The following is a 21,384-nucleotide window of genomic DNA, read 5'->3' as shown; positions in this document are numbered from 1 at the left end:
TTCTGATAGCTACATTTGCCCTGACACATAATTTGCTCCATCAAATCATTTTCCTGGTGAGCCTGGCGTTTAGCCTTTGTGAAGTGGACCATTTGAAGGGTCTGCTTAACTACACCACTCCAGCGCACTGATAAATGATTTTGATTCTCGTGCCTTAAAGGACAAATCCATCATTTTTTTTTCCAGGGGCAATTTCCATGATATGTCTTTTGTGAGAGAGATATGGAGGGCTCAACGTAGAGGTGGTGCAGTAACGTGTCTGAGTGGAAGGAGACGTGAGGCCTAGTGTTGAAGATTAGGTGCTGAATTTGCTCTTCTCTTTGTCTTGGATAAGCAGCCACCCCATGCATCAAGGCTATCAGTCCCAGTGAGGGATGGACCACTGGAGGTGCCACTGTCATCCTCATAGGGGACAACTTCTTCGATGGCCTACAAGTTGTGTTCGGCACCATGCTTGTATGGAGTGAGGTACGATGTAGAATTTCACATTTTATACTCAATTGAAACCCATCCACAATATTAGAATAATCATTATTAAGACAAACTTTCTAGCAAGTAATGACCGCTTATACCCTCTTTTCTTTTGCCTTTTTTAAATCTCTGTGATCCAGCTCATAACTCCCCACGCCATCCGTGTCCAGACTCCACCTCGGCACATTCCCGGTGTTGTGGAAGTAACGCTGTCCTACAAGTCCAAGCAGTTCTGCAAAGGCGCCCCTGGAAGATTCGTCTATACCGGTGAGTCAAAACTTCCTCCACCCTGCTCTCCCTTTTTCTACAGGCTTATTCATGTACCCCCGCTTTTCCCCCCTCCCTCTGGATGGAGCCCCCAGCCTTAAGTCCAGGCACTAATAATGAACTAACCGTCCGACTTGCTGAATGCTGAATGTGTGAGATTTGCACTGCTCGTGAAAAGCTGTTGTGGAGGGGGGCGACTACAAGTGCAACTCGATCCCTCTCTGACCTGCCACCATACAAGGTCGTTGCCAAGCTCTGTTAGAATCAAGCTGTCAGGAAAGTTATTTCTGCCAGTTCTCTTTATCTGTTCTTTAGTGAGACAGATAATGCTTTCTGTTAATGAGCCAATTTTTTATAAGCCAAAATGTGATTTCTTTTTTTTTTTCTTACAATAAATCAGATTAGAAAAGCCATATCTACTGTAGGTTAAGTGCACACATATATCTGGTTATTCTCATGTATGCTGAACATGAATTCATAGGAGAGAATTTGACAGCAAAGAGGGAGAGATATGTACGTGAGAGAGAAGGGGAGTGTGTGTGTGTCACACTCTAAGTAAAGGATCTGATTATCTTGGCTAACAGAAGGAAGTGGTGGTCTTATCTGTCATCATTGGTGAGGAGACAGAGGTTCTGGGGGTCAGAGCCTGTCTGACCTGGAAGCCTCTGACTGTTCCAACTCTGATGGGCAGAATGAAATGGGGGTGCATCAAGGCACTCACACTTCCCCCTGCACTCCCAAGCCTCCAAGCACAACCCTGGCCTTGCTACGCTCAAGGCCAGGGTTGTGCAGCCCCCCACCCCCACCCCCCCCAACTCCCTCACCCAAAATCCCCATCCAGACCCCTCCATCCTGGGGCAGCTGTTTCTCATCAAGTCCCCCCTCCCACTCCCCAAATCTCCAGCACCACCACCTCTACCACCACCCCCAACCACCCGTCCCCTTCTCCTCCAACCGTGCAGTCTGGCCCAGCTCTCCTGCATTTAACCTCCCTAGCAGGAGCAGAGCAGAGGCCAACAAGGCACTGGGATAATGAAACAGGAGTGTAGTGTGGCTGCGTAAGTGTATGTGTGTATTTGTATGAGAGTGAGTGAGGGGGAAGTGTGTGTGTGTGTGTGTACATGTGTTACTGCGCAGCCCTGAGAAGGTGTATAAGTTAAGACATTAATGGCTTCTATAGCACCCTAGTGAAAGTGCCAGGTCCCTTAAGAACAGACCCCATTAGTCACAGAGGCTAAGCGGATTGGGATGATTACCATCAGGTTTTACTGGGGAAACGTGTCCCCTTCTCCCTATCTTTGTTGTTTTTTTTTCCACCATTCTTCTTCTCTGTCTTCCCTGGGTTCCTACTCACTTCCAGTTAGTATAAAGATACAATTACCCCTGGAGGCAACGGTGGTACAATTGATTAGTGTGGTGAATTAAAAGAGAAAGTCACCAATAGACAGGTCTGGCTCCTCTGCTCTGCTATTCCCTATGTGGCTTACCCTGATTGTACAAGGGTTGACGCTTGAGAGAACGAAACCGTTAAAAGAGCAGAATGCATAACGCTAGAAAAAGATATCGCTGCTTCCACACGTACAGTAGGTAAAAGGATGTTAGCTACATCTCTCGGACATTAAAATTACAATTGGCTGATGCATTGAGTGCAACAGAGCAGATATTGTATTTAAGAATGAAACTCATTTCCAGCTATAGCTTTTCTTTCTGTTTCTGACTCTTGAGCAAATGGCACTTCATTTGCAAATAGATTTGGAGTGATCCGGAGTTATAATAGCACATTACATGGGCTGAAAAGGGCATGTAGTGACACAGTGCTGTCTAAAAGGCACAGAATGTTCCGGTGTCATATTGGAGAGCACCGTGTGCATATCAAAGGTCTAGTTATCAAAGCATATGGCTTCAAGCATGACTTGAGAGCACGGCTTGAGAGGAGTGCCTTTTTAGACTTTTTTTTTTTTATGTTGACTCTTCTTGCACCACCACCCTAATTGTGCAAATTTAACTCGCTCAATTTAAGAAATTATCACAAATTACCAAGAGTCAACACAGAGGAGACTGCAGTCAATTCGAACAGCAGAGGGACATGTCCTCACTCGGGTTAGCACCCTGGAACGGCTCCAAAACTCACAATCCATTCTCAGAAAGAGAGCACGGTGTAGTATATGTCAAATAATCCTGTTGGCATCGACTCTTGAATGTTTAAAACACTAATGAGACAAACAGACATACTATATAAAACTTGAGAAGCCTGCAGTTTACCGACTGCTTTAAATAGCTTATATCCGTTCTTTAAGTGGCACATTTTTAAAGGAATGACTTGTTGCCTATTTTGATGTTTTACAGTCTATACCTTTTACCTTCTAAAAAGCTTGTCGTCCCTTGGAGCTTGCTGATTTGTCCTCTGTCTAATCCATATATTGGTTATCTATTGGTCAGGACAGGACTGGTAGAACCAGCTGTCAGCAAGGTTGTAGAAAATCAAAAGGAGAAAGTCCTGGCTGTATGTGAGTCAATACTTTATTATACTTTTCACTTTATTAAACCCTAAAATCTGTACGTGCGGGCCAGATTAAATATTTCTAAACTAAAAGGTCTCAATTTTCTGGCCTCATTTGCAGCATTTTCACCTTTTTATTGCGTACTTACATAAGTGTATGAAAGAGTAAATCATAAATAAAAACTTGAGTGTACAATTCATCCAATTTAAGCTCCTAATTGCATCAGAGCTTTTGGTTTTCTATCTTGGCCAAGTTTCCACGAGTGCTCCCCTCCAGGGGCAACGATGCGGGCTCTTGGTAATATGGTTCTGCAAGCAGTCCTAACACACTCAGCCACTATTTATCCTAATCAGTGACATCCACATAACCAGGATTGCTTAAAATGAACCCCTTCCGCGCCCCAGAAAACGCACATTTACCGGGACCCCATTTGTCATGGGTAAATTGAGGGTCAGTAAACTTCGCCTGTATCCTCCAGTGGGGATCCAGGACATGCATCATAACGTTAGGAGAGAATGATTGGCGAAGGCGAGCTGTCACACATTTGTCAGGGGGAAGGGAACATTATTTGCTAATTTCCCAAGCTGGGCACTGACAGGGTGCTTCGTCTTCAGACCTTTGGTGACCAGCATGGCTTCGCAGCTATTAGTACAAGTCAAGTGTTTTTTCTTTTTCTTTTTTCTCCCTTCACTGTAAAGCGGCAGTAATAAGAGCCATTCGTTCGACCTCACAAGACTGCAGCACACACTGGGTGAAGGATTTTTGGATGAAGCGGATGCCCCCATACAGTGTTCTGTTCTTGCCAGGCCTTAGTTGTGGCCAGACAGCCTTGAGGGCTGATGGATCACAAACTTTCCTCGTCAAGGTGACGCTATCGACTCCACTGCACCAAAATCTGACAAAATGGGTATGAGGCAGTCATTCATCAACATAAGGACAAAGGGGTCATGTGTGCTTCACTCAATACTGGTGGAGCTCAAGAAATGTCAACCTTGTAAGGGATGGAAAAGGGAGATGTTGATGGTGCAGAAGTAAGGGTTCTTTGTAAATACACTTCCACTAAAGCTTCCTGCTTTATGAAAGTCAAACTATTTAATGCCAGTCTCCAACATGCATGCACCCACACTGAGCTGACAACCTCTATGCACAAATCAGAGATATAAATAGTGAAGTCCACTTTTCAAATCCAAAATTAAACCCACTTAATGCTCTGCTCTTAGAAAGAGGAACACAGTGTTACAGCGGTGGACCCTACTCTCCCTAAAAAAAAGAAAAAAAAGGAAAAATTAAACAAACAAATGCAGACGTCTTTATCAAAGCACATCAGATAGGGTCCTGTGCTGTCCAGCTCGTGAATTGGCCCTATCGTTGCGTCTCCTCTCCGCCCTGCCGTCACTTTGAAGTTCCAGACTTAGAAGCTGATCAGATGAAGCGCTTCCTTTTCATTTCCTGTCCTGATGGGTTGGGTTTGGTACTCGGTTGGTTGCTGGTCAGCGACGGGGTGTGGCCTACAGCAAAGATATGCTATAATCAAAGGCATTCAAGGAGGTATGTAAACAGATCTGCTTTTGAGGAGCTCTTTGAAACACACACGCCAAACGACTTCATACTTCCGCACCCTTTAAAGCCACTCTGCACAACATTTGTGATATTTCTAAAAAAGGCTGATTTAAAGGAGGAAAAAGAAAATCCCCCTGCAGTATGAACTGCTACAATGAGAAAAGATGACATAGGCATTTATAAATGTCACTGCCACAGTCACGTGGGTTGTAACCAGTTGGCACAACAGTTTTAGCATGTGTCAAAGCATGTTATCCACTAGCCATATCCCCATACCTACCTGTCTCATTACAACTCTGGTATTTAGCACCAGCTCCACGGGAGTGGAGCAGACACTCGTTGCCAAGTTAGATGGGCCTGGTTTGAAGGCCTTGTGAGCTTGTGTGGAGCACGACAAGGTTCCACGGAGGAAGGTCCTTGTGTCCAATTAGAGGGCTGACGTGACACGTGCTCGCACTCCCCCACTGTCAGGCAGCTTGTCAGGTAGGCTTTGAGAAGCACACTGTGGCATTATTCCACAGTGTGTTATCAGCAAGTGACCTGTGAAATCCAGCTCCAGGAAATTGATTGAAATAAGCACTTGCAGTTGAGCATGTATTTCCCCCCATTACATCTCTCTGTGAAATGCATTGTGGTTATCTTTCATGAGAAAAATGAAAGCATAGGTGCGTGCTTTTTTTCCTCCCAGTAAGGATGGTATTCATTGATTTAATTTTAATTGGACCCACTTTTTGTCCCACAGTATCGTTAGAGGTCTGTTTTGTAATAGCTCTTAAAATGGATTGTCCTCACGAAGTCACAGCATCAGTCCTCTGCCACGGGAAAGATAGACACAGGAGGCAGGGAGGGGGGCTCTTGATAGACGAGGATCTTTCCCTCCTCCTCCTCCTCCTCTTTTTTTCTCTACCTCCTCTTCTTGCCCCATTTTCAGTGTGATCTGCACCCAACGGGCTTTAAAAGAACTCCAGCCTCCCGCCCCCTCCTCTGCCGCATTTTGATTGAAATTCATCGGCAAGTTTATTGAGAAATGAATGAGGGAGGCAGCACGGTATTGACTTTGAGAGGAAAACACAACTCATCTTGAATGAGGGGGAAAATGCGGCCGTAATTTAGCCGTCATCGATCTGTGCCCCGTCCATGTATTGATCTTCATTTTACAATATTAATTTGCGCTTGCAATCAGCTGTGAAGGGAACCCATTTGATTTCTGTTGGCCGGTAATGTGTGAAAGTCCGCTGACGTCCTCAGAGAAGTGGCACGAGTACTTTAGATGTCATCTAAGAGGATTGAACAGGTGTCTTCGGCCCTTTCTAATAATACCACCGATATGAAGGGAGTCTGGAATTATGGATGGGCAATCTGTAACATTGCTCCCTTTTAAGCGTGTTAATTACATTTTATCTGTTGCAGGAGCAATATCTGCCGGAGACTGTAACTGTCTGGGTTTTTTTCATCTGTATTGGCTCAAAGTTCATGAAATTTCAATGAACATTGATCTGTCTCCATTGATTTATCTTAACTGCAGATCTTTGAAATTTTAATTTCCTGTTCATCTTGAGACTGCTGGAGATGGAATCACTGAGTGATAACTGGCTGCAGTGGATGGAGATGATATGGTCAGTGTTAACACAGATGAGGTTTGCTTTGCGTGGGTTTGCTGTGAAAATTTCAATTTGCCTTGGTTTGGTGTTGGTTGATTTTTTTTTTTTTTAAGATGGTCTGCATGCGTGTTTTCTGCTCTCAACACTGGAACACATTTATACTGAGGAGCAGCAGCATGACTTCTGAATATCACGCCTTCCTTGTACGCACAGGAGTCAGTTTTAATTCCTTAACGCAACGCTCGTCCTACGTCCGCAGCTGTTGAATATTGACGAGAAGAGGTCATTATGTGTGTTGATGCTGTTGTGAACTGCATCCATCTAACAGACTGCAGGTGCCTAGAAGGCTTCAGTTAGACTGTTTGACAAGTCACAAATGCAATAACACTTGAATGAACTTCTGCCTGTGCTGTTTATCTGTCTCCCCCTTTCCAACTCCCACTCCACCTCTAATTTGTGTTAAGGGGAAAGAAAAAAATAACTGCTCAATGGTGTAGGAGGAGTGGAGATAAGCTCGAAGCAGTTAAGTATAATTAGCGAAAGTAATAGCTGGCAAATGGCAACAAGGCTAGGTTTTTATCTCCTGGAAAGATAGAGTTATCGTAATAAGCTGTAATGGCTGGCAGGAATGCTAGTACTCTGTGCAAGCTTCCATTCAGGCTCATAGACTTAACAAGGAACAATTTCCTTTAAATTTACTGCTTTGCTCAAACATTTCCCTATGTTTTTTCCTCAATACTGTAAGCCAATACAAGTGTTCAATCCGCTTTCATATGGACTGTGGGCACAATGTGCTGTATTGCCATGTAAGCACTTCTGGCTGCCAGAGACGGCCATGTTACAGTGTTCTTGTAGAGCGGTTACTCATGTCCTATTTCTAGAGAACATGGAGAAGGAGCAGCGGACCACACTCAGATGCCATGTACACGCCATCCACTCTACATTTTAAGTAAAGTGGCTCGACTGAGGCGGCTAAAGGAGCTCTCAGAGAAAATGTGTTAGTGGCATGAAAGGGTGGCAGATTAAGGCATCAGATCAAAATAAGATTGGGAATTGCACATTCCAGGCAGAGGAATCTCACTGAAGGCCTGCCATGCATGCCCGTGCGCATGCGTGATATTCAAAATTGGAAATGATATGGTCACAGCTGCACACCGAGTCATGCATTCCATTTCTTCATATTCTGAAACATGATCATTCACTCTCTGGAGAGAGAAAATTACTGAAATATTCATAAAAATGTTCTTCCAAACCTTCGTGAAGGGGAAGCACACTCTTTATCACGTCTGTTCTTTCGTCACTTACCATGCTAATTTTGCTCACATATGGCAATAAATCCTTTTGTTATCAGCTGTTTAACTTGAAACGTATTCGCTGTCACTTTGTTGTCTCATTATATTTGTAAAATTTGTATCACGACAGAAATTAAACCCCGGGCCATCGCTGTGTATATAAGACAGGCAGGGAAAGAGAAAAAAAGAGATATAATTGAACAAAACACGTAACCTGTCTAAATCTGAGCCGAAAATGAGAGAAAATGAAAATTCTATTAGTCTCTAATGTTCCCTCTGCCACCTCCCAACATCCCCCCCCGCATGTGCTCTTCATCTCTCCTGCAAAGTATTCAAATGCAAGCCCTGCCTTACCTCCCCGTGTCTCTTTTTCTCTAATTATCCATGAGGTCAGTAAGCAAAATGGGGAAGAAGCCAGGAGATCAATACAAATTATCCCTGAGCAAACCAGTGCTGACAGTTTGAATTGCAGCATATGTTTACCCAAAATCAGGCAATTTATCTTAATATCAGGCGAGTAATGCAGCAGGGGTGAGAGGTCACACAATCTCTCCACCTCATAATTACCCGCCTCTAAAACAGGAAAGTGGTATTGATTGGCCGCGGGCCGGGAAGCGGGCGTGACTGGAACGTGCCAGCGACCCCCCCACCCGTATCATACCTCCTCCAGTCCTTCCCTCCCCTCGGCTAGACTCCCCACCCAATTCAGGATTTATGGGATGTGTGTGGAGGGTTTCATGTTTCCTTGCAGCGATTGAGAAGCCTTACAAGGAGGGGTAAGGAGGAGGTTAGGGGGAGGGGGGCATGCTTTGTCCACACCCTCACCCCACCTCTTTCTCCATATTGTACTGGAAAGAGCAAACAAATTCTGGCATGCATTGAGTCATGCCGGGGCATCACAGAGCTGCTCTTTAGAAGAGAGTAAAGTTTACGACAGAGTGTGAAGTTGGAACATAATGATGTGTCAAGGATTAAAAAAGACATGAGGTGAAGAGGTGGGGCTGCTGTCAATGTGTGTGGTGTGAGGAAAAGTAAGGCGAGTAGTCCCAATGATTCTTGTAAAAGCTCAGCACATGAAAGAAAATCTTTGCCTGAAAGAAAAAATGTGAGGCGCAATGCAACGACTGCACTCATAACACATTTATTGTCTAGATTGAATATAAGTGCTCAGTATATATCATCAGCAGCTCTTACAGGATTATTGACATTGTCTGTGTCTGTCTGCACTAGTGTACATGCTATGACTACAAAACTGTCAACTCATCAACTGACAGCACCGTTTAGCGCTAATGCAAGTCTCCATCAGCTGTCAAAAGCATTTGCATGAAATCAATAGCAGATGGCGGTCCGTGTCACCAATTTCATTATGCCGGGGTTGTTACAAAGATCATCTCCATGATAGATGAGATGGCGACATGTCGACATGTAGAGATCATGCCTGACGCTTGGACGACAACTGCAGGCGATTCTGCCAGGTGTTAAACCATGACGGAGAAAACTTTACATCTAATATCGGTTTAGTTCGAGGCGTTTCGATTCCTCCATATTTAGGTGTGTAATAAACTGTGAAAGCTGTTGACAAAATCCAGCATAAACCACATTTCAAGGATTAAGGAGACCCTACCCTCCAAAACATGCATTTACAGGAGGGCATCATTATCATTGGAGAGGCACATCAAACAGAACACCTCTCCCAACCTAGGTCTTGTCCTGTACTGTACGTCTCTCCGGCTGTGTTCCCAGCATGCCTGGCGGGTTGTGTAGGCCCCAACTGAGGCAGAGGACAGGAGAGCGTGATGTATCACCCTGAGAGAGCCCACTGACAGCCTCTGATGATGGATGGCCTGATTATGGAGTGCTTTTTACACATACACAATTTACATCACACTGAGCAGCAGGGTCTGGCAGGGCTGCCGTGCACATACACTCTCTCTGCCGGCCATATGCACTCACATCTACACACTCGTGTGTGTACACATGCACACATGTACGGGACTGCCAGAGTGCATAGATAAGAAGGGGAAGGGGGGTGGAAATAACAAAAGAAAGGGGGCAAATTCCTTGCTATAGCCTTGTCATGTACGATCAATACGGCAGATCAATCCTTTATTAAGGAGAAGATGGCTTTCCCCCACATTCCAAGGCAGACCTTTGTCGTTTCGGGACGCATGATGACATGTCAAATCAGATTTCCAGCAGTGTATGTTGTTGTGGCATGGGTTTATTCAGGTGTGTCCAGCCTATGAGGCTGAATACCACTGTATTTGTAAGCCAGATCCTTGCTATCGATTATCACCCTGCATTGTCCATGCTTGAACACATAACTGCTCCACTTGAGCACGGTTGAGCTAGCAATTACCGTATTTGAGTTTTAGCACAAGTGGTGTGTTCGATTATAAGTATGTGTGTGAGTAACATAAGTATGCGTGAGTAGGTGCAGTATGCCTTATGGGTGTGTTTCGGGGTTGTGCATGTGTATCTGATGTACAAAAGAAAGAATGAGAAACATAAATGTTCCTTTTCCTGCCCTGACTCCCTGGCTTGTGCTCCAGTGGCCCTGCCTGCCTCTATGTGCGTGTGTGTGTTTGTGGGGGGGGGGGGGGGGGGGGGGGGGGGGGGGTTGCTTGCTTTCACATTCTCTGGTGTTCAGCAGGTTCAGCGAGCTGTGCGGTGTTAATGCTGAAATTACATGCTGAGTAATGAGTGATGGGCCAAATTACAGGCTGAACAATGAATAGAGGCAGGCAGCTCTTATTAGTCTCCATAGAAAGCCATTGATTTATGAAGCGCCTTGCTCGGTGGAGTTACTCTCCTGAAAATGATATCTACATTGAGAAGTGATGTTCTCTATTAAGTCGTTCCTTCCCCCTTTACACTGCTCTCCTCCTTTCTTCCACTCCTCCCCTCCTTCTCTCCTCTGCCCTCCCTCCCTCGCCTTGTCCTGCCTATGAGTGTACACATGATTGTTTAGAATCAGGCGGAGCTGTAAGGAAACCTTCAATTACCCATTAGGACTGTCAGACATAAAACGCCCTGCTCTCACCAAAGTCTGGGTTATGATTCATTTACTTTGTGCCTCTGATTCATCGCCCAATATGCTTCATGCCCCAGATTACTATTTGAGGGGTGGGAGAGATTAATGGCTCCATGGGATCTGCTGCCGTATTTCACACGGCCAGTGTTGCAGTACAGTTGGTGCAGAAGGGTGAAATGACGGCAACTTACACTAGATCAATGTGTGGACAGCCTTTCACAGATTATTAAGGCTCTGTTAGATTAAAAGACCGCCGCTATGTAGTTTGCTTTAGTCAATATTCTCAAGCAGATAAAAAGGGGGAGGGTCCCTCTGAAGAATCCTCAGACTGATGTAGGTCATCATGGCTTTTAATGGAATAGCACTTAGTGGCACAAGTGTCAGAGGAACTTGTGTCGTATAAAACACTGTCTGGCCCTTGAGGTTTGGATTTGGAAATGACTATTTTACTGTAAACTCTAACTCATTTCTCAATTAGTTTAGCCCCCACAATGCTCTAATTTTCACCTTCTCTCATCTTTCTTTCAGCCCTGAATGAGCCAACCATCGACTATGGGTTCCAGAGGCTGCAGAAGGTCATCCCCAGACACCCCGGCGACCCTGAGAGGTTACCAAAGGTCAGTACAGTGTCTCTGCTGCACTGAAAACCAAAAGAACGATAATGACACAGAGCAGTCTGGGTTAACAAATAAACAAAACAACATTACAACCAAGCAGAGCAGTATGACCCAAAACTCTAACAGATTTTCTTCACATATGTGGCTTACCCACTAACCAGCGTGGTAATGCTATTGGTTTTGTGTGTGGAGAGAGGCGTAAACTCACTGTGTGGTAAAATAGCTCAATCAGGCGTTTTCCTCTCCAGTAGTCTGTGGAGATGGTAATCTGGTCAGAAACGACGTCTGTACCCTCATTACCCCACTCATGTTTTCCTTTCATTTTCTGCAGCTCGATTTGGTTTAATCTTTTGTTTACAGAACCCTGTGCCGTAAACCCCCTAGTCTTACTGCGGCTAATAGACAAAGACTGCATGTTATTATGCTTTGGCTTTCTTATTGTTTTCTTTTGAACCTTGGTGAAGGAGTTGAAAGCCACATCAGTTTTATACACACCGGTGTGGCACATAAAGACGCTGGCATATTGAAAGACCTGAGCACGAAAACTTGGGTGCAAACAGTGAGAAAAAAACCCCTCTTTGATTCTTTTATTCTTTTTCTCCCCTTTGATTCTTGCGCTCTTTCCATTTCCGATTGATAAAATCTATCTGTGTGTTTTCACTAATTGCTACCCTGCCAGTAACCATTTTGATGACTGACGTTCCAGATGTGTCAAGTGTAATAATATGACTGATTAGTACTTTCAAAACCCCTCGGCATGCAGTAAAGTGGAGGCCACCTCAGAGTTTTAATAATACTGTAAAACCTTTAAAGACCTTATCTATTAAATCCCAGCATGCTACACCGCAATATCATTAATGTCCAACGGACAATTTAATAAAGAACAGACTGTGTGGTAGCTATAGACATTTGACCAAGGCAATGTGGAGAAATGGAACATCACAGCTAGTCCCTGGTTCAGTATATGAAGTGTTTCAATTAGACCCAGTCCCTGTGGAGAAAGGAAACAACACCTAGACATGAAATGTTACTCTAATTTCAACTGTAAACGTAGACCAAAAGGTAAAGTACACTTACCCTTTCATATCCACATGACTCGTTCTATCTCCGCAGGCATCACGGGTCAGTCTAGCCGCACTGTTTTTATTTTATAAAGTCGCCCAGTGTCTTTGTGAAATCCACATCTTGTGAACAAAGAGAGCAACAGTGTTAAACACAGCTTTATTACAGAGAAACCCTCCTCCCTTTTTTCCTTTCTTTCCTTTCTTTTCTTTTTTTCCTTGAATACAAAGTGTTGTTGGCTCTGAGACAGATTTTGACACTGAACCCAAGATTAGTTTCCTGGGTGTGCGCATACTTAATATAGCATGGTCTCCCAGCCTTTGCATGAAACAATCACAGAGTGAGATGAAACCCTGCACTTCCAATAAACAACATAAATATTTGATTTGCTCTCTAATGGACCCAAATATGGGGTTCAGGGGGCATGTAAATGATCCCACCAAGTGATTCGTCATTGTTAAGCTTGCCATCTGAGGGTCAGCTCTCGGGGTCAAAAGCACATTCCCAATAAAACAGCCCGCGGCGGGCCGAGGCTGGCATGTACATTTGGAATGAGAACAGAAACGGCATATAGAGAACAGCCATTACAGGGTGCAGGTGAGGTAGGGAGACTCTATAAAAAGAAGATAAAGCTGGAGGACGCGCGGTGTGCATTAGCAGAAAGGCAAATCGACACCAAGCCCACTCACCACCTCTACTCCCCCCTCCCATGACTTCACCCTCCAGTTGATAATATTACTCCACTATTGATTTCCACCAGCCTTCTCCCTGGGACCAGTAAGACACGTGGTAATTGTAAGGAGACAGAAAGCCAATATGGGAGTGCTCATGGATAGCAAGGGATGCACGCTAATATTGTTGCTACACAGAGAAAAAAGGGGGGAAGCTGCCTCTGATTGAAGTTTACCTCGTAATTCTAAGACAACATCGTAGATGACAGTCTGACCCTGTGGGAGGAGTGGAGATATAAAAATTCAATGCAAAGTCCAGGGTGAATATGAAAGTAATAAGTGTGAGCAGTCAAGTGATGAGAAAGGAGATTGGTTTGCGGGCATCGCGTTAAGTGAAGAGAGACTTTGGAATTCACCCTCCCTTTTAAGATCTTGTTATAAAACAATTTTCTATTCATAATATAAAAAAGACAATTTATAATACCATTTTGTGCCCTCTGGCAGTAATGGACAAATAGACTGGATATCACATTATATCACACTCAATTTCTCTCTTCTGTAACAAATTAGATTCATTATGAAATTAAAAGTGGAAACTCAATATTGTTTTATTATTAAGCTGATTGCTTTGGATTCTTTTCTTTCCTCCCAAAATGAGCATAAGCCCATTCTTTTCCAATTCTTTGTGTAATCCACAAGGAGAAAATATTACAAATGTGTTCATGTCAAGCAATTACCCATGTATTTAAATGAATCTCTCTTCCTGTGCTCTTTGAAGTACCTTCATCTAATGGCCCTATGCTTCTAAATGCATTCATTACCTCAGGCTAGAGCTAACAGAGTAATTGCCTTACAGTTTTATAATGGCATTAGCACTCCAAGCTACATAACCTAGGCCCTTTTTTATTAACTGTGATAATATAAATACAACATCCATGTTAATCTACTGCTTGAAGAATCACATTTGGGCCATTTTAGACCACATCTCCTTATTGTTAGATATTTTTTATAACACATCATTTGATATGGCTTTCCCCCCACCCCATCCCCCGGTCGCCTTTTTTCTCAGCAATAACATAAAACGGCTCCTAAATCTTAGGTGATCTGTTATCTGAGCAGTCCCATTTAGACAGTTGCGGAACACGAGACCTTTATGCAAAGCATGGCAAACAATAGAAGGAATCTGTCACGCATTTGTCACAGAACAACAGAAATCATTTGAAGCCTTTAATTGTTTCAATTTAACATGGTGTGTTCTGATATGTCTCCATGACAAGAAAGCCAATTACACTTATGCTGGAGCAGTATTGAGATTTACATGGAAATGCCCTCAGAACACTATTCCGTGTTAATCGTATTCACAGCGTGAGCTGATACGCATGGAAGCGTCTCGTCAGAAGAAAACAAACTTCTTCCTTGATTGGGTGCAGCACTTCTCATCATCCTCGGATATGACTAGGTTGCCACTTAAGCATAGCCCTGCGAGTCAACTTGGTTAGTTAAGACACCACGCGGTAAACGACAGATTAAGGATGAGAGGCAATATCGTTTTCCTCCCTCCTTTTTCCAAGCTCTCCTTATGTCACTGCTGCAAAGTACCATATGGACAAGGAGGGAGAGGACGTTTTACAGAGAATGAAACATGGCTTGCAAACGCGACAGTCTTAATTGCTTTAATTGTTGTTTAAAATTGAGAGCCATGTAGGAGATCTTGAAATATGATAGAATAGATTATTGGTAATTATTAACTGCAGACAAAAAGAAAGAAAACCACTTTATCTCACTCAGCAAGAGAGAGAGAAATCTGTTCTGCCTGATGAGAACACATCAAGACAGCTGGTCCTCTCATTTAGTCTACCTGCCTCACGACAACCATAATTCTTTATTTGTATGCAAACTAGATGCATGCAACGTTGAGCATACACACCAATTTCAGAGGTAAATGCCCATTCTAAGAGCCACCCATCCGGTAACTTGGGGTGGATTAAGCGATATGTTTCTATAAGAGAGCATGGCATACGCTGGAAGTGGCTTCTACAGTGATTCATCTTGATAAATCAAGGACTGTGGTAGATATGCTCCTCTGGATGAAAGGGCCCATACACACGCTCCATACACACTACATACGCTGTGCCTTGGAAATGCAGGCCAAGTCTTGGAGGCCGCTGTTTGAAGGCGCGAAGGCTGTGTTTACATTCATTTATGGCAGCTGCCGTCTTAATCCCACACTGCTATTGCCAAGTGATGGAACACTTCAGACAAATTACCGGGGCCCGCAAAAGAAAACACAGCGAATGTGGGAAGAAAACAAGCGCCATCTGAGATGTTTCTGGTGACAGATTTGCATTGCTTTTAACCAGGGTTCTAACAGCACAGGCGACAAATCTCTGCTCTACAGCAGGTGACAACAAGCGAGCGTTTTAAAACACACGCGAGAGCCGTGTCTGCAACTTGCCTTTGTCAGATTATATGCACTCTAAAAGGAGGAGAGGATTTTTCATTGAGCATATTGCCTTCTGTATTATAGAAAACAAAGAGAGCAGCCTGGTTGCTTGAGAGGGATTTAATTGTAAGTGCTGAATTCAAAGAGCAGATAAAGATACACAAACGGGCCAAACCCCACCTTGCTGAAAGCCCGAAAGAGAGTGGGGGGGAACGGGATCCGGGGCCAACTCATTTTCAGTGTTAAGAGCCAAAGCAACACAGCTAATCCGCATTGTCAAGCGGGGGCAAGCATGCAGACATGGATAAGACCACATCCTGAGCATCCGTGTCCCCAAGGCACAAGCACCCAGCTCTTGCTGGATGGGAAGTCATTTGTGAAGTCCTTTGCAACAGCCAGTCAAAGAGGTTAATTGAAAAATTCCTTAATGTCATTACAACAGAACTAGATTAACCCAGAGCTAATTCACTTTATTGTTCTGAAGAGAGGGGACTCAGCGGTGAACTCTGGAGCAAACGTGAAGCCCAGAATCAGGGGTGAGGTGTTGTTTTTAAAGGACTATGCCAGTTTAATTAAGATAGGGAACATTATTCACTGCTCTGCATGGTTGGAAGGAGTAAAATGGTAGTGCCATATAAATGCAGCTCTAGTGCCTCTTAAATCAAGGTGGCTTTTATTTAGTGTTTGAATATGTAAACATTTCTAAAGCTCCCCGCGACCCTGCTGCGCAATGTTGCTTTTGATATTTTCTGTTACTGTACGTACCACTGGGCTCTCCAATGTAATCTCTTTAGGTTTTAACATTTACTCCCACTGCTTTCCTCATCAGGAGGTGTTACTGAAGAGGGCGGCTGATCTCGTTGAAGCCCTGTATGGAATGCCTCACAACAATCAGGTCCGTGTCCACACAGCTGATTTAAGCATGCTTGTACCTCTGCTAAGTAAGAAACAATTTAGTATCACCAAAGGGTATTTTTACCACTATATCTGGAACAATGTAGGCTACGTGCATTGTGAGTTAACCATATAGTCATGAACCAAGCATCAAAGAAAAAGCACAGCTATAAAGAAAAAGCAAAAAACAACAACATAAATAACAAAACCCTGTGCTTCTCAGGAGATCATTCTGAAGAGGGCAGCTGACATCGCAGAGGCCCTGTACAGCGTTCCCCGCAACCACAACCAGATCCCCTCTCTCGCTAACACAGCCTCCCACGGCATGATGGGAGTCAACTCCTTCAGCAGCCAGCTAGCAGTCAATGTGTCTGAGTCACAAGGAAATGACCAAGGTATGAGATTTTGGATATGATTCTGCAATTCAGGTGGGTTTCCAAAGTGGGGTGCGGGGACCTGGAGGCGGGCCCTTGAGGGGATTCCAGGGGGTTTGCAGGAAAATGAGAAATAGTTACACTTCCCTCCTTTTTTCTTATTAAAGTAAGAAAATTGAACAGGAATTATGTCTGAACGCTGGGTTCACAATTAATGTGTCAACTTCTTTTCTTATTAAACTAGCATCCGCAGCATGTGTTAATATAAAAATCTTACTGCAACAGCAAAACTCCATTGTTTTTTACTGTAATTAGCAAACACTCCACATACATTAAAAAAATATCCCTCTCCTTTTTTCTTGTGTTGTTCAGTGGGTTACAGCCGGAACACCAGCAGCGTGTCCCCCAGGGGCTACATCTCCAGCAGCACCCCACAGCAGTCGAGCTACAACACCGTCAGCAACAGCATGAATGGCTACGGCAATGCCGGTATGAACCTGGGAGTGCCAAGCTCCCCTGGGTTCCTCAACGGATCCTCTGCCAACTCCCCATATGGAAGTGAGTAGCTTGCCACTATCGCACGCTGTAGTAGCACTAAGCTGCTGCTGATTTAATTCCAGCTCCCACATTCGTTTTCACTTCTATGAATCATTTCTGACGGGGGTTTATAAAATTACCGATGGTGATAATATATTACCGGTTATTCACGGGGGCTTGTTTAGTTTTAGCACTTTGGAGAACACGCGCGCAGCTTAGAATCAAAGAAATATTCATTTTGTCTTTCACCGTTTGCCACCTGTGTTTGTTCAACTGGGCAAGATGTTGATGGTAGGGGCCTGTGAGTACTGATCGTGTATCCCCCCTGGCAGTAATACTATCCCAGCCTTACCTTAACTGCCCTCTCCCTCTTGAGCACTACTCACAGCACGTTCTCACTCTTACCCTCCCTCCTTTCCTTTCCTTCCCTATCGTCTCCACAGTTAAACAAAAGAGCGCCTTCGCCCCTGTGGTCCGACCCCAGGCCTCCCCACCCCCCTCCTGCACCAGCGCCAACGGCAACGGACTGCAAGGTGAGCCCCCCTCACCCCCTCATCCCTTCCCTACGGACTACTGGTCAGATACCGCTGCTCAGGCCTCTGTCCGGTTTGGTGAGGGATTAATCATTACAAATATATGCATTTTGACAGGCCAATTTACACCTTTCAGTTTACATTCAGATGCACACACTCACACAGAGCATGCCTTTGCACACACGCACAAGCGTAGGAGCGCAAGCGTCATCCCGCGTCTTCGCCAACATTCACACAAACATACATCCTTGTTGCCCTTTCATACAAATGATCCCCTCTGATGTCGCAGGAAAAGACCTTCCCAGAATTGTTTTAGTAATTATGTTTATTAGGTTTTGTGCATGTGTCATGACCAACATGATTGCTTTGAAAACAAGCTTAGCCGTAGTGTGTGCCCCAAGATTAATAACATTGGGCTTAATGAAGTGGGAAATTAAAGTTCATCTTGCTACACGTTCATACTTATTAATACATGTTGTGCAGAAATTAATGAGCAATGCCTTGCCATCATCTGCGCTGGCAAACTTAAAAGCATTTCAACCATGACTCTACAAATATACTCAGAGCAATATAATAATATATCATCCCAGCACTTCACTAGTCGCCTAATTGTTAAAACGTGTGAAAATACTGAATATATAAACTCTCAGGGTGAGGTACAGTTGCTAATGATATCCTAAGCAGATGGTCTCGGTAAAATAACGGAAGCTACCTTTGATCTTGCCTAATCTCTCTTGGATAATGACGCAGAGGCATAACTTGGGGAATGTGGAAACGTAGGACTAATGTGCCGCTCGGTGTTGGAGAGTCAAGGATAAAGAAGAGATGACGGGAGGAAAGGAAGTGATAGGACTGAATTCGCGGAGAGGAGAGTCTGGGTGTCTGGTACTGTAGCATTGTGGCATTGTGGGAAGTGACCGTGTTGTTGCTCTGCCGTCACCACGGCTGTGTCTCCTGGGAGTCTGGGCCAGTGTTTGCTATTACCCCAATGCCAGGAGAAATATCACACATAGCAGGACTGGCGTGCTGGGGGCTGAAATGTCAGAGCAGGAGGGAGGTTTTCAAACTCTCCCCGTTAGGAGGACACGCAGCAGCAGGCTGGCGGACACGGCAAACACTCACAGGCTCATACGCAAACAGGCACATTAAGGCTTACATTCACGCACTTGCGCACTGTCAGATGGCCACACACGCACACACGCACACACGCACACACACACACATGCCATGCATGCACTAAATTACAACACTTTAATAGTTTTTCATACTTATATCCATACCTGCTTTAGCCTAATAAACTAATCTCCGTTACCTTTCTCTCTCTTTTTGTCCCCAGCCATGTCCGGCCTAGTTGTCCCTCCAATGTAAATGCACTTTCGTCATCTCAAGCACCAGTCTACACACTACCACTTCACAGGGCACCCCCTCAGCACACTGCAAAAGGCTGGTGCAATGTATAGTCCACCGCTTGTTCTGTTTTTAAAGACGAAGAAAAAAAAGAAAGAAAAGAAAGACTTTTTTTGATTTTCATTGACTTTCACAGCCTGCAGAAAAAAAAGGATTTCATGACGAACAATATTTTTTTTCTGTGGGATTTTTTTTGTTTATTCCCCCACCCTCCTCCCATTTTATCACCCTTGAAGAGGACACAGGATGATGAAGTGTTTATTTTGTATACCTGTCGGGTTGCGCTTCGGTCTCGGATTTGTCCAATCAACCACACGCTCAATACTGGAAGGGACTCTGTGGACTCACCATCTGGTTGTAAAGTAAAAACACTGATGTACAGTACATTTGCCAATGAACTTGTTTGCCTCAGAAATTGTTTTCTGTTTCAACTCTCTTTTAATAGATTCACAACAGTTGTGTGTCTTTATAATGTGACTTTTTTGTATTTTTATGTGTGAGAAAAATACACAGGGGCCAAGACAGTTTGAATTTCAACTGGAAAATATATGAGATATATAATGTAGAAAATCGATCATAAAAGTACAACAAATACGAGTAAAAAGGGGCAGGGCTGGGTGGGTAACGTTGTATCATGTTTCATTCCTGCATTTTAACTTAAATTTTGTAATTTATTGTAGCTAGAAATCATCTTCAAAAGTAAAAAAAAAAATCCTCTTTGATTCAACAAGCACACTGATGTGTACAAAACACTGCTCTGTTGATGAATATGATGTACTTCCATGTCTAGAGCTTCCTTTTAAGCAAGTGTGTTTTGCCATGTTTTTCAACTTTTTTGCTAGCACTGTATATTAATGCATTCCTAGGCTACTGTGAAGTCTGTTTCTTGTTGATGAGGAGCAGTCTCCCCCCCCCTAGCTCCAACTCCCTTATGTGTTTTATATGTGGTAAAAAAAAAAAAATTGTAGACTATTGTGATATTGCCAAACGTGTGCTAAATATTTATACATCTGTCTTTTTCATGTTCTTTTAGATCAACAAAAAAGAAAAAAAAAACAAAAAAAACCAAAACTAAATTACAATCCATTGACAATGTAGGACTATAGTAGTTCATTGTCATATTTCTGTTCAAATACACACTTGCGCTCACTGAGGGAAATTTTGTAACATATCAACTATAAATAATGTATTTATCTCTGAAATTTTGTATATTGCTTTTCATTATGTATGTATTAATCGTCATGCCCTTAATATAGTGATGCAGCACAGATAATTCAGCCAAGAACTGTTGCCTTCATTTGTTTTTCTTTTTGTATTTGATGAAATGCAATGTGCATATATTTCATGTGTATCCTCAAAATTTGTGTTACTCCGTCAAGACTCTCTGTCCATTTTTTAAAGGGGAAGTCAAACTTCATTGTTTATTTTTGTATTGATTTTAAATTATCTATACAGACCATTTTGGAGAAAACTTTGTTGGTTGTATTGTCAAATAAATTGTTTGTGACCCATATGATAGTTGTTAAGATCCAATAGAGACTAATGTGCATGAGGGACAACCTTGGAGATAAAAAAAAAAACACTCCATCTGTGGTTGTATTTTTTTCTGTTTTGTAGAATGTATAGAAGTCATTTTTACTCACCACTTATGACTCTGCCACATAGCTTACTTGTGTTTACAGGGAAGACAAATTTAAAACTGTTCAACATTTGGAATGGAAACAGAAATGAATAAGCGATGTTTTATTAAAATTTTCAGTAAAAACACAATAGCTACTCAACTGTGGACTTCTTCAGTTTGAAGTACAGTTTGGCTGGCAGACAAACTGACAATCAGGAACAAGAAAAAGACAGTAGAAACTTCTGAGGACAAACCTGTGATTCGTCTGTAAGATGTAGTGTTTAGACATTGCTATAGAGATAATTGTTTGACACCTGTGGAAAAAGTGTAACATCCATAAAAGATGAAAACTGCTCTTTACTCATATTCTTTCAGCAAAGCACTCTGACATTGTGACATATTCCTACTGGTCTTTGTATCAGCATATCCTGCATCTGTGGTGCTTCAAAGGTTCATTGTAGCCATTCATAAACAGTGCAAGCTTTTTATTCAAAACACC

General features: G+C 43.3%; 1 protein-coding gene across 7 annotated transcripts in view; it reads left to right on the top strand.

Annotated features, from left to right (window-relative positions):
- ebf3b (EBF transcription factor 3b) overlaps positions 1-19,856 on the top strand; it is a 66,279-nt gene extending 46,423 nt beyond the window's left edge. For 2 of the 7 annotated variants that reach the window (XM_063491691.1, XM_063491690.1), the window contains exons 9-16: positions 335-468; positions 612-738; positions 11,255-11,343; positions 16,349-16,414; positions 16,637-16,808; positions 17,160-17,345; positions 17,768-17,857; positions 19,194-19,856. In XM_063491691.1, coding sequence (XP_063347761.1) covers positions 335-468; positions 612-738; positions 11,255-11,343; positions 16,349-16,414; positions 16,637-16,808; positions 17,160-17,345; positions 17,768-17,857; positions 19,194-19,225 — 896 coding nt within the window. In that variant the 3' untranslated portion in view covers positions 19,226-19,856. Of the gene's footprint in view, positions 1-334; positions 469-611; positions 739-11,254; positions 11,344-16,348; positions 16,415-16,636; positions 16,809-17,159; positions 17,346-17,767; positions 17,936-19,193 lie in introns of all 7 variants that reach the window. The other 5 variants (XM_063491688.1, XM_063491687.1, XM_063491692.1 and 2 more) reach the window with 4 other exon arrangements.
- The last annotated feature ends 1,528 nt before the right edge of the window (positions 19,857-21,384 follow it).

The sequence above is a fragment of the Pelmatolapia mariae genome, linkage group LG13 (genome assembly GCF_036321145.2).
Source record: "Pelmatolapia mariae isolate MD_Pm_ZW linkage group LG13, Pm_UMD_F_2, whole genome shotgun sequence".
Classification (NCBI taxonomy): domain Eukaryota; kingdom Metazoa; phylum Chordata; class Actinopteri; order Cichliformes; family Cichlidae; genus Pelmatolapia; species Pelmatolapia mariae.
The sequence above is the reverse complement of the archived record's forward strand: the minus strand, read 5'-3'. Positions and strand labels throughout refer to the sequence as shown.